Raw genomic sequence first — 19,098 nt, forward strand, 5'->3', positions numbered from 1 at the left:
AGATTGGCAATCACTTTCTGTTCCCTCTGATATTTGGAGGGAAGAAAAATCATGGAGGGTGAGTGCATTCTGGGAATGTTTTCATTTAATTAAATAAATATATTTCTACTAAAGCGGTTTCTTTTTGGAGCCGTGACTCATCTGGTTCTGGTGTTTCAGAAGCGCGTTGTAGGCACGTGCGTTCATTGTTTTTATACATGCGGTCTCGTTTTTGTTTTTCTGTGACTGTCGTTAGCCAGAAGTCGTTTGGTGACGGCGGCGGTTTCGCATGCTGAAGTGACCATGGCGGCGGATCCGGGCTTGGAGGGCTACATTACTAAACGAATGCACAACCTGGCGTGCACGCTTTACCTCAAGTTTAGTTTACAGGTCGTGTTGTGTTGTTTGGACGCCACCTACTGACTCTGGGAAGTTGCTGGGTTTGACTCGGGGGTGCTGAGGCGCAGTGCGGGTGCGCTTTCGGTGCTTCTTCCATGAATATATACAAACATCACTAAACGAAGGTTGTATATACGGTGGTGTTCGCGTTCGGGCAGCGGTTGCATTGTGACGTGAACTTTAGTTTACAGGTTGTGTTATGTTGTTTGGGCGCCACCTACTGACTCTGGGAAGCCGCTGGGTTTGACTCTGGGGCGCTGAGGCGCAGTACGCGTGCGCTTTCGGTGCATCTGACATCCGTGCATATATACAACCTTCATTTAGTAATATAGATAAGGTGTTATTTTAACTTTCAAAGCTCCCATTGTGTTTTCAAAACCTCACATTTTTCCTTCCTATGTGTAATACTTAACATTTACTGACATTAAATTTCATCTGCCAAAACTCTGCCCAAGCCTGTCTGCTATCCAAGTTCTTCTGTAACATGTCACTACGGGGATACGTTTGATGATGAAACTGAAGTGTACAAAGTGAGCTGAAGGAAGATGAATCAGTGGCAGATTTTAGTCAGTATGATTAAAGTTGTTTTTGCATTTTTAGTTGTAAATAGTCACTGAGAGGAAAGTGGTTGTAGGACAAAATGCAGAGCCCTTTTCGGTTAGGCTTTCATTGGTACACAAGGCCGTCCCTGTTAACAAAAACAGACTTAAGAAAGATTCCAGGACTTTGTTTCAGCTGTGTCTCAATTCAGTCTATATTCCAGGGTGGGCAAAAAGCTAGAAAATTATTTGATTTCCTGAGCTGCAATCTGGGCCTACTGCTACCTGTACAATCCATCAGACCACATTTAGAGGCCAATGACCGGCTAGCTTTTTGAATTTTACTTTGTAACAGCAGGGATGTGCACAGCTGTAGTAAATACATGGGGATAAAATTGATGAGCCACAGCATGAAGCTATGGGAAAGAGTAGTGGAAGCTCGATTAAGAAGTGAGGTGATGATTAGTGAGCAGCAGGATGGCTTCATGTCAAGAAAGAGCATCACAGATGTGATGTTTGCTCTGAGGATGTTGATGGAGAAGTTTAGAGAAGGCCAGAAGGAGTTGCATTGCGTCTTTGTGGACCTGGAGAAAGCATATGACAGGGTGACTGAGAGGAGCTGTGGTATTGTATGAGGAAGCCGGGAGTGGCAGAGAAGTATGTAAGAGTTTTACAGGATATGTACGAGGGAAGTGTGACAGTAGTGAGGTCTACGGTAGGAGTGACGGAGGTGGGATTACATCAGGGATCGGCTGTGAGCCCTTTCTTATTAGCAATGGTGATGGACTGGTTGACAGACAAGATTAGACAGGAGTCCCCATGGATTATGATGTTTGCTGATGACATTGTGATCTGTAGCGAAAGTAGGGAGCAGTTCGAGGAGACCCTGGAGAGGTGGAGGTATGCTCTAGAGAGGAGAGGAATGAAGGTCAGTAGGACCACAAAAACAGAATACATGTGTGTGAATGAGAGGGAGGTCAGTGGAGTGGTGAGGATGCAGGAAGTAGAGTTGGCGAAGGTGGATGAGTTTAAATACTTAGGTTCAACAGTACAGAGTAACGGGGATTGTGGAAGAGAAGTGAAGAAGAGAGTGCAGGCAGGGTGGAGAAGAGTGTCAAGAGTGATTTGTGACAGACGCATATCAGCAAGAGTGAAAGGGAAGGTCTACAGGACGGTAGTGAGACCAGCTATGTTATATGGGCTGGAGACGATGGCACTGACTGAAAAAGAAGAGACAGAGCTGGAGGTGGCAGACTTAAAGATGCTAAGATTTGCATTGGGTGTGACGAGGATGGACCGGATTAGAAATGAGGACATCAGAGGGTCATCTCAGGTTGGATGGTAGAGAGACAAAGTCAGAGAGGCGAGATTGCGTTGGTTTGGACATGTGCAGAGGAGAGATGCTAAGTATAATAAGAGAAGGGTACTAAGGATAGAGCTGCCAGGTAAGAGGAAAAGAGGAAGGCCTAAGAGGTTTATGGATGTGTGTTATTCAAGATATGGTCTCATCTCTGCTCATCCATATTAAACTTTGTAAACACGTATGATGACCTCTTACCTATTGTAATATAGGTTTTATATGGTCTCTGAAAGTGAACTTTGACTTAATAAACAGAGACTAGCCCTGTCCTTACAACTAGGTGAGTATTTTCTCTCGCTGGACACTATCTGATAATCATTCTGAGCACCCAGGAAGAACACAAATTAAGTTCAGTTTCTGGTGACACAACCCAACTTGTGTGATGGAGAAGCCTTACATCAAGGAGAGAATCTCTGTACTGTAAAGCGCAGTAGTACACATTAGTCAACTGCCATAAAGAGTCACAGTTATCCCTACAAAGATGCAGAATAAACAGCAAAGAACCTACCATTCCCATTGAGGAGGAGCATGAACGACCTAAGGACCATTTGGTAGGGACAAATAAGTTCACTTCACAGTAACTGAAACGGAAAACTGGGTGAAGCTATACTCACAGAAGCATGATCCCAGGGTGAGTGCATGCAAAACAAGGTAAATGAGCTAAGGCACAGTTTAAAGGCATTTCTTCTTTTTCACCGATAAAGAAAAGAACCTAGCAGGCCAGTATAGAACACTTTTGTGACAATACGACAGTTCTCACAATAAAACAACTATATAACGTGACACAAAGTATACAGAAAGAAAGTGCAAGTGCTGTCAATGCATGCAGTGTCTGTGGGAGTAGCAGAGGGGGGTCTTTTTTGATCACTAAATTGGACAGATTTGCACAGAGGATGGCTTCTTACTTACATGTGTATTGAGCCGATAAGACATAAGTTCTGACTCTCCATCTGGAGGAATGAAGGAAATGGTGCGATCATTTTCAAAACGGGAAAGTCTGACACACTGATGAAATTTCACATCTTCCAGTTCCACTGATTTACTCTTGTCTCCTACAAAATAAAAATAGTACACTGTTTTTACATTGAACTTTAACTTTGGAAAAAAAAGTTCATTTTTAAAGAAATATATATTTTAGGTTACTTGCTCATACAATAAATGTAATAACTGTACAGTACTCTGATACCTACTGCCTATACTATATACACTCAGTAGCCAGTTTATTAGGTCCACTTGGACAATAAGACAATAACCTGCTTCTCCAAACAACCAATTATGTGGTTGCAAATTGGTGTATAGCATGCAGATTTGGTCAAGAGGTTCTTGTTCAAGCAAACATTAGAATTAGTAAAACCAGCTTAGACCATGAGTATCGATGGTGCCAGACATGGAGGTTTCAGCTGCCACCTAGTGACTTCCACACATTATACTCTGAACAATACATACACCGATTTAATATTACTAACTGATTTCAAGTGTAATCTTAGGTGCACATGTGACTTAAATGATTGCATAAGTACTCACATACTAAATGGTCTTTTATCCCATGACTCAACACATTCATAACCAGGTCAAAGAGGTAAGGACTTCAAGAAGATCCCTGGTGCAGACCTCCTCTAACTGGGCTCTTGTCTGTGACCCTGACTCCAGGTCCTCACTCCCTCATACATATCCTGGACAATCCTCACACACTTCTCCAGCCCTCTTTTCTCTCTCATGCATCTCCAGACCTTTTGACATGGCATTCTATCATAAGCCATCTCCAAAATTGTCTCCAAAGCCAGATCCTTACTTGTACCAGATGTTGTAGATTTAGACAAAAAAGGCTTCAATTAATAAAACTCTAACAAGATTTTTATTATAAACAAACAAAAGTAAATGGCATTAGTGGTATACTTCTTCATTCAACTGGATATCCATCATATTTCTGAATACACTTTCCCCTTGCTTGGGTTTCAAAAGGCAAAAGCCTGTCCTAGCAGCGGTGGAAACTAGGCACAATCCATCAAAGGAATGGTAAAAGAGATAGATAGAAAGGCACTATATAATAGATAGCGTAGTTGGCAGGATTAGATAGAAAGAAAAGCGCTATATAATAGATAGATAGATAGATAGATAGATAGATTCATATGAAAAAGTTTGGGAACCCCTCTTAATTCTTTGAATTTTTGTTTCTCATTGGCTGAGCTTTCAAAGTAGCAACTTCCTTTTAATATCTGACATGCCTTATGGACGCAGTAGGATTTCAGCAGTGACATTAAGTTTATTGGATTAACAGAAAATATGCAATATGCATCATCACAGAATTAGACAGGTGCATAAATGTGGGCACCCCAACAGAGATATGACATCAATACTTAGTTGAGCCTCCTTTTGTAAATCTAACAGCCTCTCGACACTGTCCTCCTATAGCCTTTGATGAGTGTCTGGATTCTGAACGGAGGCATTGTTGACCATTCTTCATACAAAATCTCTCCAGTTCAGTTCAATTTGATGGACAGCCTGCTTCAAATCATCCCATAGATTGTCGATGATATTCAAGTCAGGGGACTGTGATGGGCATTCCAGAACATTGTACTTCTCCCTCTGCATGAATGCCTTTGTAGATTCTAAACTGTGTTTTGGGTCATTGTCTTCTTGGAATATCCAACCCCTGCGTAACTTCAACTTTGTGACTGATGGTTGAACATTATCCTGAAGAGTTTGTTGATATTGGGTTGAATTCATCTGACCCTCGACTTTAACAAGGGCCCCAGTCCCTGAACTAGCCACACAGCCCCACAGCATGATGGAACCTCCACTAAATTTGACAGTAGGTAGCAGGTGTTTTTCTTGGAATGCGGTGTTCTTCTTCCGCCATGCAAAGCGCTTTTTGTTATGACCAAATAACTCCATTTTTGTCTCATCAGTCCAAAGCACTTTGTTCCAAAATGAATCATCACCCTGCCATACAGATGTTCTTTGTGCAAATTGCGCTGAATTGTGGAATGATGTACAGATATGCCATCTGCAGCCAGATGTTCTTGCAGGTCTTTGGAGGTGATCTGTGTGTTGTTTGTCACCATTCTCACAATCCTGCTCATATGCCGCTCCTGTATTTTTCTTGGCCTGCCAGACCTGCTGGGTTTAACAGCAACTGTGCCTGTGGCCTTCCATTTCCTGATTACATTCCTTACAGTTGAAACAGTCAGTTGAAACCTCTGAGATGGCTTTTTGTAGCCTTCCCCTAAACCAGAAGACTCAACAATCTTTGTTTTCAGATCTTTGAAGAGTTGCTTTGAGGATCCCATGTTGTCCCTCTTCAGAGGAGAGTCAAAGGGAAGGAAGCACAACTTGTAACTGACCACCTTAAATACCTTTATATCTCATGATTCGACACACCTGTCTATGAAGTTCAAGGCTTAACGAGCTCATCACACCAATTTGGTGTTGTAAGTAATCAGCATTGAGCAGTGACAGGCATTCAAATCAGCAAAATGACAAGGGGACCCACATTTGTGCACAGCCAGTTTTTCACATTTGATTTAATTTCACACAACTAAATACTGCGTCACTAAAAATCTTTCTTCAGAAATCACCGCAGTACTCAGATGTTCCTAGGAAATGAAAGACATACCACTGGTATCTTTTTTGTTGAAAGGAGAGTCAATTATTATGCAGGCTGAGAGGGGGTCCCAAACTTTTTCATATGACTGTATACAATTATCAATTGTCTAGGGGAGATATGCAAGTAAGAATTTAAATGTATTATGTGCACATAATAATTAATTTGAACTTGATGATATACATCTTTAAAGTGGCTCATGTTCCAAGTGCTCAGCACCTCTGTACTCATCACTTACGGCCTGTAATCTCAAAAAGAACTTTGTCATTGAGTCCCAGTCGTAATTCCGGCATCCCTGATAGAACCACCTTCAGCTTGACACTACCCACAATCTCGCTGCGCAGCACACTTCCATTTGCACTCACCTGAAAGAAACACATACAATAGTCAAATACCAAAATGAAAAACTCACGCCAGTAAATAAACTAAGGAAAAAAAAACACACAAACTACCCAGATACCACTAATCCTGACCATAATTCCCACTCAAACATTAACCGTTACTTTCAGTTTTATTAGTCCTGCATTTCAAAATGCCCTTTTTGTTGGCAAACGTTGCAATTTGTTTGCATGAAAACATAAATTCACACTCAGATTAACAACACTATACATCATTACACTGAGCTGTTGGTGTTATACTATTTTGGAAAGACCAAGGCAGTCTGGGCAGCAGAGTAAAGAAATACAGGACTTATATGTGCAGCATTTTCTCACAGACGTCTTTTAAAAAGTACTACCTAAGATCAAGATGACACCACAATCTTAAAAATCTGCATCTAATTTCTTGGGGATAAGTTTCGTGGGACATGAGGAACTACATACCCCGTTTATCAATGTTGCTTTAAAAACCTCTGAGAAAAAAATCCCCATGTTTTCTTCCTCTTCATCTTTTCCCACTTCTATGTGGAGTCGATGTGCTTGATCAACCTTCTCCATACTGCTTGGTCCTGCACCTTGTCTGTAGTCGGATCCATGTTCTTCAGATCTCTTTTTACTTCATCTATCCACCTCTACTTTGGTCTCCCTCACTTTCTCTTCCCCTGGACTTCCAATCCCATCACTCTTTTGCCCACATCTTCCTCGTCTGTCCTCATCACTTGTCCATACCACTTCAACTTACTTTCCTGTACTTTTTTAAATATCTCTTCCACTTTTGTCGTACCTCTGATTGTCTCATTTCTTATTCTGTCCTTATTTTGTAACTCCACACATCCACCTCAACCTTCTCATTTTTGCCACATTCAACTTCTTCTCCTGCGCTTTTACTGTCCATTGTCTCAGCTCCACACATCATAGCTCGTCTTACCACTGTCTTAAAAACTTTACCTTTAACCTTAATTCTTCGATCACCTTTCACCTTCTTCCAATTGTTCCCTCCATAGTACACTCTATGGGTTATCTCTGCTTCTAGTTGTCCATCTCAAGCTACCACTGATCCTTGATATTTTAATTTATCCACTAACTAACTTCTGAATCCTGATCATCATTAAACCTCATATATTCTGTCAGACCCCCTGATGTGGAACCTTCTCCAAATCAATAAATACCATATGCAAACCTTTCAGTTTTTCTCGATGCTTCACTGTCAGCTGTCCCAATGCAAAGACTGCATCAGGTGTTCCTCTTCCTGGCATAAAACCAAATGGCTCCCCCCTATTGCGGCCTCTTCCCTAAATGAGATAAAAAAAATGCAAGTACCACTTATGGCCTGCATCGTCACGTGACCATGTCATTTTTACTCCCATTGCCTCCCCTCACAATTCTCTGTTTATCTTGCCCTTTCCTTCCAATTTTAAGTTAAATAAACCTTGGCATCGGAGACCATCTTTTTGTATTCAGTATTCCCTATCAGATCATGCCTGTAAATTGCTCCTTCACAATATAATCTGATGGCTTCCAGGGTCCAAGAATGCCTCTGATCTTCTGAACCAAAGCTGAAGAAACCTAGACTCCAGTAGCAAAATTGTAAGCAGCCTGGGACTCCAGCACTCTTATTTAGCAGATTATTGCTTGGCAGAATTTGTTGCGGTACACCATGGCACTTAATTTTCTCTAATATTCCCTAATGGTTTCTTTCAAGGGAAGTCTTTGGTAATACTTATTTTACCGTATCTAGTAATTCATGTAATTTTCCAGCACTAAACTCTGAAGATGGTGGAAACACTACTGCAAGTTACTTTCACATGAGGCCCATGTCATATTCTTCCACCAGTGACTGCTGCTGGTAACTATTAGATGTATTTGGATATCAGAAACAAAAGTGCAAGAACTTTTGTGCAGCCCAACACACACACAAGGGGATATCACAAAAAACTAAATAACAGTGCTGTCTCATTGGGCCTTGGCAAACAGTTCCCAACATTAAAAAACTTGTGATCCTCCCCCTTTCATCCCATCTCATCCCTTGAGACTCTATTAAACTGGCAGAGCACACGGCACAGCAAACGTTCGCAAATCCACTGCTAACCCTCGAGACTCATTAACATCTCTTGGGAAGAAAGTGCTTTCTCCTGCTACCACACGGCACCCTTGTCTGCTTGGAAGAAATATCCTTGCAAGTCAAGCGGGTTTAATTTCTAATATGCCACGTGTCATACACCGCGCTGTAAAGAACAGATGTTCACTTTTTCCCTCTGTCTACTTTCTACCATCACTTCTGTCTTCCACTGAATCAGTATAAATAGAAGCTTTGCATTCCTGTCTACACATTTGCTTAAAACGCATTTCCTTAAATTAAACCTAATTTGAACATTTTAGTAAAGTATGTGGTTGGTTTGGGGAAGGGTGGGTCCACCATACACAAATTAACACGAGGACACTAACCCTTACATACTTTGACACATTTCCATAATACCTCCCATGCCCATTAGTCTTTGCAACAAATGACATAAAAATATTTCACTTAGGAGCATACAGCAGTGCAAGTGTTTTTCTTGGAGTCCGTGTCATATCTGTTTCCATCTCTCTCTCTCTCTCTATATATATATAAAATCTGTCTGTCTGTCCACTTTTCACAAGAGAACTACTTAACAGATTTAGATCGGGTTTTTTTTCTATAATTTGCTTGAACGTTCCAGTTGATTTTGAGATTTCTCTCATCACGCTAAATATCACAATTCGCTTGCGGCACAGATTTATTTGTAGAGGGCTGAGGGGATGGGGGGCAGGACTTTCTCACTCATACGCCAGCCTTGGGTCGTGTACCTCACCTCCGCTTAACTAGCGAATGAGAGAACTACTTATCGGACTGTGATCGTTTTTTTTTTATAATTTGCTCGAACATTCTGGGTTGATTTTGCAATTTCTCTCATCGCACTAAGAATCATAGTTCGCTTGCAGGAGTGACATATTCACGCTAATCCGAAGACAGAGGCTGCGGGCCAAGTGGAGGGGGAAGCGTGACGTCAAGAGTATGGAGCCTCATTGTCCTCTTTCACTATTATGTGGGTGGAGCCACGGTAGATGGCTAGTTTATCATAAAAGGAAGAGATGAATGCAGAAGTTCTACGAGTGATGTAACCTTTTGAGGGACAACTGGATTCTAAACTTTGAGGAAGTTGGGGAATTACCTCATGTGGGAATGTCTAACATAATGTGTTATTCCCAGGGTGTCCCGCATGCAGTTTCCAGTTAATACAAACTGCTGTTGCAAGAATCATTACAAGAACTAGAAAGTACTACCACATAACTCCTAAGTCATTGCACTGGCTTCCAGTCATGCTTAGGAGTCATTTCAAAATCATCACCCCTATATAAAGCCTTAAATGGCCTAGGCCCTACTTACTTGGGTGTAATTACCATTACATACAAACCAGGGAATGCATTAATATAACAACATGACAGTGTATCAAAGATTCTAAGGATCAGTAAAACAGCAGTTGGAGGTTTAGCTTTTACAGCAGGTACAAGAATACAAAGTTGTGGAATGATCTGCATGCTTGTATAAGCGTTGACCCTTTGGTCCCAGCATCATTTCCAAACTGAATATTCACTACTGTCACAACCTGAATACCAGAGCAGATGGCCTGCTAGTAGTTCAGGACAAACTGGGTCCAAGGGTGAAATAAGTGAGGTAGATGTACAAAAAAGGTAGACTTTTATTCCACAACTAGACAAAGAACCCGTTTCGACAACGTAAGATGAAACGGGCACGAGTTTGTGTCACCAGTGTATGAAGAACAAATGATAAGTAATGAAGAAGTTGTTTTGTAATGATTGTAGTCCGCTTTACTCATTACTGTACAGGCTTGTACTGTTAGTGGATGAATTTTCCAGGCCTATAGTATAATATTGAATGATGAATGTTCCAGTACAATATGGAATAGTAATAAGAATAAGCACCACAAGCCTGATATAGGTGTATTGGATGAATGCGTAATTGAATCAGAATGCGTAATTAGGCCTCGAGCTGTAGTCGAAATCGCCTTTCAGGCCTCTAGAGCTTTAATCGAAGTCGCCTCTCTCTTTGAATTTTTGCGGCCGTAAATCCGCCGCCTGCCGCGATGTTGGGGGTTGGATGTCGGTCTCGTAAGGTTTTTCGGGCAGCTGCGCAGAAGGCGACTGCGCAGAAGGCTTCGGACGGACGTGAGTGAGTGAGTGAGTGAGGAGGCAGGCGAATTATGTATTAAGATAATTTACTTTAAAAAGAACACACAGTTCTCGGTGAAAAAAAATGCAGTCCAGAGTCCAAACAATTCTGGGTGAGAGAACTGCAAAACAAAATCATAAAGACAAAGAGAACAGTAAAAAAACAAAGTCTCTTTTCCTGATGTTTATTCAGTCCATAAAGTGTTATTAGCAGCCTTAAAACAACAAAAACTGGACTCTGCTACAGCCCATTCCAAAAATCAAAGTATCAACAAACGTAAAATACACAAATAAACATAACCAATCCCCATCCAACATAATTCCACCTTACCTTGAGATTACTATTTAAAAATAAGAAAAATGGTAAGGTATAAATCCATTAATAAGTGAACAGGACTCGCATGTGGCTGTCTTTCTGGATTCCCAGGCTCACTATCAATTTGTAAACTGATAAGCATGGAATAACACGTGTGAGGCCAATAGCGGAAACTAATGGCTGAAAGTCGGAAAATTAAGAAACCACCCTCCGGTTAAGTCCAGAACCTTGTTAAATACATTTATATTTCCAAAAGTATTGGGAGACACCTCCAAATCATTGAATTCGGGTGTTCCAATCAATTCCATGGCCACAGATGTATAACATCAAGCACCTCAGCATGCAGACGGCTTCTACAAACATTTGTGACAGAGTGGGTCGCTCTCAGGAGCTCAGTGAATTCAAGCGTGGTACCACGATGGGATGCCACCTGTGCAATAAGTCCATTTGTGAAATTTCCTCGCTACTAAATATTCCTCGGTCAACTGTTAGTAGTATTATAACAAAGTGGAAGCAACTAGGTACAACAGCAACTTAGTCACGAAGTGGTAGGCCACATCAAATCACAGAGCGGGGACAGCGCATGCTGAGGTGTGCAGAAGTTGCCTTACTTTCTGCAGAGTCAACAGCTACAGACCTCCAAAAGCTCAAGAACAGTGCTGTGTAGAGAGGGAGCTTCATGGAATGGGTTTCCATGGTTGAGCAGCTGCAGCCAAGCCTGACATCACCAACCGCAATGCAAAGCATCAGATGCAGTAGCATAAAGCCCACTGCCCACCACTGGACTCAAGAGTAGTGGAGACGTATCCTCTGGAGTGAGGAATCACACAATCCGATGGACGAGTCTGGGTTTGGTGTTGCAGGAGAACGGTAATTGCCTGACTGCACTGTGCCATTGTGTAAAGTTTGAAGGAGGGGGGATTATGGTATGGGGTTATTTTTCAGGGGTTGTCCCCTTAGTTCGAGAGAAAGAAACTCTTAATGCTTCAGCATACAAAGCCATTTTGGACAATTTCATGCTCCCAACATTGTGGGAACAGTTTGGGGATGGCAACATGACTGGGCACACACCAGAGCACAAAGCAGGGTCTATAAAGAAATGGAGGAGTGAGTTTGGTGTGGAAGAACTTGACTGGCCTGCACAGAGCCATGATCTCAACTTTGGGATGAATTCGAGCAGATACTGCGAGCGAGCCAGGTCTTCTCGTCTAACAACATGGCCCGACCTCACCAATGCTCTCCTGGTCACAAATTCCCATCAACACACTCCTAAACCTTGTGCAAAGCCTTCCCAAAAGAGTTGAAGCTGTTATGCTGTATTTTCTTTTCCAGTGTAAACTCTGACAATTATTTATTGGTGTAAAGCTAATGCTTACGATGTATCTTGCTGGGCTCATTCAGGTGGTACTGTGCTGTGCTGCCATCATGTTGAGGCTATAATGTCACAACTACTTTAGCCTGGCATACCTGCTTAGTAATACTGATTACCTGAACTTGGTATTACAATCATTATGACCTATCACTGCCCCCATTCTCTTTCTGGTATACTACTATGGTCTGCTTTAAGCTGTTTTCCTGTCCATGGAGAAAACGTAGAAATACGGGTAGCCTTGCATTCCAAGAATGAAAAAAAATGTGTCTTCTTATTAGACCACTCAGCACAAACATAAAATTATACTATATAATATCCAAGAGAGGGTGGGTGACCAGCTGGACTAGGTCTTTAGAACTGTGACTTTGTCAATGACTGCATTATAATGGACCTTGGACCTCCAGACAAACCCAAAATCAAAAACGAAACTGCTGAAGAAACTGTTTTCCTCTTGCTGTTGAGTGTTACCTTTATTTAGAAGAACCCCCGTGACCCTGTGTTCGGATTCAGAGGGTTAGAAAATGGATGGATGGATGCACACAATGCTGAGCATAATTATGATACTCACCACACTCTTGTGACATACATGCATGACACAGCCCCTAGTAACGAGTGGCATCATAGCAACCCAACTCAAAACATTACATGATGCAGAATTCATGACAGTCCTGACATTCAGGCCACATGATGAATTGCACAATCACTTAGGAATTTAATTAAAGGGTATGCAACCACACCACCATATGGTTGTTTCTTCTTGGCTTCAGCTTCAAGAAAGCTACAGTCATATGAAAAACTTTTGGACCCCCTCTCAGCCTGCATAATAATTGACTCTCCTTTCAACAATAAAGATACCAGTGGTATGTCTTTCATTTCCTAGGAACATCAAATGTGGGTCCCCTTGTCATTGTGCTAATTTGAATGTCTGTCACTGCTCAATGCTGATTACTTGGTGTGATGAGCTCGTTAAGCCTTGAACTTCATAGACAGGTGTGTCCAATCATGAGATATAAAGGTATTTAAGGTGGTCAATTACAAGTTGGGCTTCCTTCCCTTTGACTCTCCTCTGAAGAGTGACAGCATGGGATCCTCAAAGAAACTCTCCAAAGATCTGAAAACAAAGATTGTTGAGTCTCCTGGTTTAGGGGAAGGCTACAAAAAGCCATCTCAGAGGTTTAAACTGCCAGTTTCAACTGTAAGGAATGGAATCAGGAAATGGAAGGCCACAGGCACAGTTGCTGTTAAACCCAGCAGGTCTGGCAGGCCAAGAAAAATACAGGAGTGGCATATGAGCAGGATTGTGAATATGGTGACAGACAACCCACAGATCACCTCCAAAGACCTGTAAGAACATCTCGCTGCAGATGGTGTATCTGTACATCGTTCTACAATTCAGCGCAATTTGCACCAAGAACATCTGTATGGCAGGGTGATGAGAAAGAAGCCCTTTCTGCACTCACAACACAAACAGAGTCGCTTGTTGTATGCCAATGCTCGTTTAGACAAGCCAGATTCATTTTGGAACAAAGTGCTTTGGACTGATGAGACAAAAATGGAGTTATTTGGTCAGAACAAAAAGCACTTTGCATGGTGGAAGAAGAACACCACATTCCAAGAAAAACACCTGCTACCTACTGTAACATTTGGTGGAGGTTCCATCATGCTGTGGGGCTGTGTGGCTAATTCAGGGACTGGGGCCCTTGTTAAAGTCGAGGGTCAGATGAATTCAACCCAATATCAGCAAATTCTTCAGGATAATGTTCAAGCATCAGTCACAAAGTTGAAGTTACGCAAGAGTTGGATATTCCAACAAAACAATGAGCCAAAACATAGTTGGAAATCTACAAAGGCATTCATGCAGAGGGAGAAGTACAATGTTCTGGAATGGCCGTCACAGTCCCCTGACTTGAATATCATCGAAAATCTATGGGACGATTTGAAGCAGGCTGTCCATCAAATTAAACTGAATTGGAGAGATTTTGTATGAAGAATGGTCAACAATACCTCCATCCAGAATCAGACACTCATCAGAGGCTATAGGAGGACAGCGTCTAGAGGCTGTTAGATTTGCAAAAGGAGGCTCAACTAAGTACTGATGTCATATCTCTGTTGAGGTGCCCATATTTATGCACCTGTCTAATTTTGTTATGATGCATATTGCATATTTTCTGTTAATCCAATAAACTTAATATCACTGCTGAAATCCTACTGTGTCCATAAGGCATGTCAGATATTAAAAGGAAGTTGCTACTTTGAAAGCTCAGCCAATGAGAAACAAAAATCCAAAGAATTAAGAGGGGGTCCCACACTTTTTCATATACAATACAATACAGTTTTTTTTTTTTTTTTGCATAGCCCAAAATCACACAGGAAGTGCCGCAATGGGCTTAATAGGACTGAACTGAAGTAGGATAGGCCTCCTTGCTGTTTCAGTCCTCTGCTTGAACGCTATTCTATATGTGGCATCACTGGTATGTCTCAGACTGTGGCAATCACGTAGCATCCTTCTCTTTCTGTGAACTTAGAGAGCTCATTTTTGAGATGTAATGGTAACACCACCTCATAGCTATACTCTGTTATGAGTTTTTTCATGATTTTTCTCATTTTTGGTGCTTCTTCCTACTTTTTGCTTAATGGATGATATTTTTAACCACAATCACCCTTCTTTTCTAATTTTCTTTTCTGTCATTTTGCTACTGTTGGATTAAGTGGTTACAAGGTACGATAATGAAAGATGTATATCTGACTCATTTCTGTTTAACTCTTCATTTATCCATCCAGTTTTTTTTTCCAGTAGTGTCAGTCCAGTGCCTGGTAGAATGGCACACTAGATGGGACAATAGTCCATTACAGTGCATTCAGAAACACAGACATACACAAACACACACAGACCCACCAATACAAGGCCAGCATGACATAAAACACATCCAGCTGCAACGAAAAATCCCAATTAACTATTAAATGTGTTTCCATTAAAGATCACATGAACGTGAAGACTGCCATTAATATTATTATTATTGCCTTTCCAACATTATCAGCTGTCTATAAAAAAAAAAACTGAGTGGATAAAGTCACTGTAAAAAATCTGTACTGAGGAAGATGCCATACAGTCTCATTCTTGTTCCCTAGTTTATGAGATGACTAGCAAAATACCCGCGCTTTGCAGCGGAGAAGTAGTGTGTTAAAGAGGTTATGTAAACATATATATACATAAACATATATACTTATATACACATCTACATATACACATATCTACATATATATATATATATATATATATATACATATAGACATCCACATATATATATACATATATCAACATATATATACACATACATATACACACATACATACATACATACATACACACATATATATATATATATATATATATATATATATATATATATATATATATATATACACACACATACAGACACATATATATATATATACATATAGCAAAATACCTGCGCTTTGCAGCGGAGAAGTAGTGTGTTAAAGAGGTTATGTAAACATATATATACATACACATATATACATATAAATACATATCTACATATACACATATCTACATATACATATATATACATATACACATATCTACATATACATATATATACATATACACATCCACATATATATATATATATATATACATATACAAATTTACATATCTACATATATATATATATATATATATATATATATATATAGATATAAATATAGACATACATATATACATACATACATTCACACACATTATATATATATAATATATGTGTATGTGTGTGTGTATATATATATATATATATATATATATATATATATATATATATATATATACTACCAAAATACCCGCGCTTCGCAGCGGAGAAGTAGTGTGTTAAAGAGGTTATGAAAAAAAAAAAGGAAACATTTTAAAAATAACGTAACATGATTGTCAATGTAATTGTGTTGTCATTGTTATGAGTGTTGCTGTCATATATATATATATATATATATATATATATATATATATATATATATATATATAATATATGTGTATGTTTCCTTTTTTTTTTTCATAACCTCTTTAACACACTACTTCTCCGCTGCGAAGCGCGGGTATTTTGGTAGTATATATATATATATATATATATATATATATATATATATATATATATATATATATATATACACACACACACATACACATATATTATATATATATATATATATATACACATATATATGTATACACACACATATATATAATATATATATATATATATATATATATATATATATATATACACATACATATACACACATACATGCAGTTTCAATAACATAGAAATCAATATAAACAACATTAACATCATTATCATATGAGAATATGAAGTAATATATAAGAAGCACATTTCATATAAATATAAATTATTAAACAGTAATATCCATCCATCCATCCATCTATTTTCCAACCCGCTGAATCCGAACACAGGGTCACGAGGGTCTGCTGGAGCCAATCCCAGCCAACACAGGGCACAAGGCAGGAAACAATCCTGGGTTTTTATTTTTATTTTATTTTATTGTAGAATCAACTCCTATCTGCGCACACCAGGGCGGCCGTGGGCGGATGCGTATGGTGTATTCACTCCATGTTATCGTGCATTGCGCTGTCACTGGTATTTTGATAAAAGAATTTGAACAACATATAAGAAGCGTATAAATTATTAAACAGTAAAACATTAACATTTAAGAAGTAAAGTAACATTAAGTACTACTGCAGTGCCTTCGGGTATACCTCATTTTTTGTTTGCTCATTACATGCTTAAATGTATACATTTTTTGGTGCACCTACCCGAGAACACGCGACATATAACCGAGCGTGGGAGAAGCATGGATTTTAAACACGCGTTGAGTTCATCTGCTGGTCTCCCTTGTGGAATAACTGGTAATGTTTGACTAAAATCTACAGCGAGTAAAACGACATTACCTCCTATTTTTTTTTTTTTACGATCTCTGAGATCTTGCTTTTTTTGGTTCAAGGCTTCATAAGCTCTTTTATGTTCTATGGTGTACTTATCCCAAACCATCATCTTTGAATGTTGCAAGACTTTCGCCTTGTATGTAGATCGGGGGTAATTACATTCATTGCATTCCTAGTCTGAATCACAATCTGATGGTATGGGTGGTTACCTGGCACTGTAGGGTTGCCACCCGTCCTTTAAAATACGGAATCGTCCCGTATTTGAGAATGAAATTGCGCGTCCCGTTTTGAATCAATACGGGACGGGATTTATCCCGTATTTTTTTTATCATTTTTTTTAAAGCAGCGTCTCATGCAAATCATCCCACACGCATTTTATGAAGATGCCTCCTTTCGTAGTTTTGATTGGGTAATACTTGACGTCATCGTTAGTTTGATTGGTCTTTTTAACTGTCCAGTGAGGAGGGCGGGTCTTTTAAGTACAGTCTGCAAAGTGTTGGCACCGGGATGTGGCACCCGCTGCAGTATGCGTCCCTTATTTTTTTGTATTAAAAGTGGTAACCCTACCTGGCAGGTAACACTTATGTTTGGTCATGAAGTCGTCTAAAATCCGCCACGTGCCCTCTTTTAAGTGTGAGAAGCAGATATATATAGCCAAATTCTCGTGCTTCGTTGCGGCGAAGCACTGCTTTTAATTTTTTAAGAAAAGAAAACCTTTTTAAACGGATCGAAAATACAGTATACCAATAACAATTTGTTAAGGATCTGTTTTTTTCTGAACCTCGCTTTTCACAGCTGTCGCGCTACGGCTTGTGTTTCGTTTATTTGACAGTATGTAGATCGTGGTAATTACATTCATGTCATTCGTTTTCTGAATCACAATCTGACTGTATGGGTGGTTACCTGCCAGGTAACGCTTGTGGTTGGTCAGGAAGTCGCCTTACATCCACCACGTGCCCTCTTTCTGTTCCCAGAAGCTGATCATAGAATGGTTTTAATAGTTTACTTTCAAATAATGCAAAGAGTATGCGACACGTGTTTCTCCCTAATTCTGGGCTCATCAGGCATACACACTCACTTCATCCCCTCTCGGGAATCGAATCTCTATCGTCAGCGCCAGAGTTGAAGCCCCTAACGTTGCGGTCAGCAAGTCGGCTAACATCCGCCATGTGCCGTCTTTCAGTTGCGAGAAGCAGATCATAGAATGGTTGAAACTGTTGCCCCTAACGTTGCGCTACGGCGTGTGGTTCGTTTATACCTCGTGTCTTCTCATTAAACTTTTATCTCGCGAATATGTTATTGCAATCCGCAGCGGGAGCGTTTCTATAAACTTAATTTAAACTTATGTTTTACACCCGTGCTTTGTTTCCCTTATGAACATGCTTGTATGCTTCACTCGCTGGCTTCTTATTGTTTCGCTCCCTTCTCAATTGTTTAGTGAATTTTTTGTTCTTCGCTGTTTGCGGCTCTTCCTTCATTTCTCCCTACTGAGTTCTTTTATCTCGCGAATATGTTATTGCAATCCGCAACGGGAGCGTTTCAATAAACTTAATTTAAACTTACGTTTTACACCGTGCTTTGTTTCCCTTATGAAGATGCTTGTATGCTTCACTCGCTCCCTTCTCAATTGTTTAATTAATTTTTTGTTCTTCGCTGTTTGCGGCTCTTCCTTCATTTCTCCTTACTCAGTTCACAGTCTTTTCACGTGATTACGTGGGAGGTGTGATGACGTGACACTCAACTCCGCCTCCCACGGCCATCAAGCTGCCGTCCATTACAGTATATTGTCAAAAATGAGGTTCCAGTTATGACCATTACACGTTGAATTTCGAAATGAAACCTGCCTAACTTTTGTAAGTAAGCTGTAAGGAATCAGCCTGCCAAATTTTAGCCTTCCACCTACACGGGAAGTTGGACAATTAGTGATGAGTGAGTCAGTCAGTCAGTCAGTGAGGGCTTTGCCTTTTATTA

General features: G+C 40.1%; 1 protein-coding gene across 1 annotated transcript in view; it reads right to left on the reverse strand.

Annotated features, from left to right (window-relative positions):
- ap1m3 (adaptor related protein complex 1 subunit mu 3) overlaps positions 1 to 19,098 on the reverse strand; it is a 98,970-nt gene that overhangs the window by 20,039 nt on the left and 59,833 nt on the right. The window contains exons 6-7 of the mRNA XM_028810855.2: positions 6,120 to 6,246; positions 3,187 to 3,329 (exon numbers count right to left, since the gene is read on the reverse strand). Coding sequence (XP_028666688.2) covers positions 3,187 to 3,329; positions 6,120 to 6,246 — 270 coding nt within the window. The remainder of the gene's footprint in view (positions 1 to 3,186; positions 3,330 to 6,119; positions 6,247 to 19,098) is intronic.

This window comes from Erpetoichthys calabaricus, chromosome 10, assembly GCF_900747795.2.
Source record: "Erpetoichthys calabaricus chromosome 10, fErpCal1.3, whole genome shotgun sequence".
Lineage (NCBI taxonomy): Eukaryota > Metazoa > Chordata > Cladistia > Polypteriformes > Polypteridae > Erpetoichthys > Erpetoichthys calabaricus.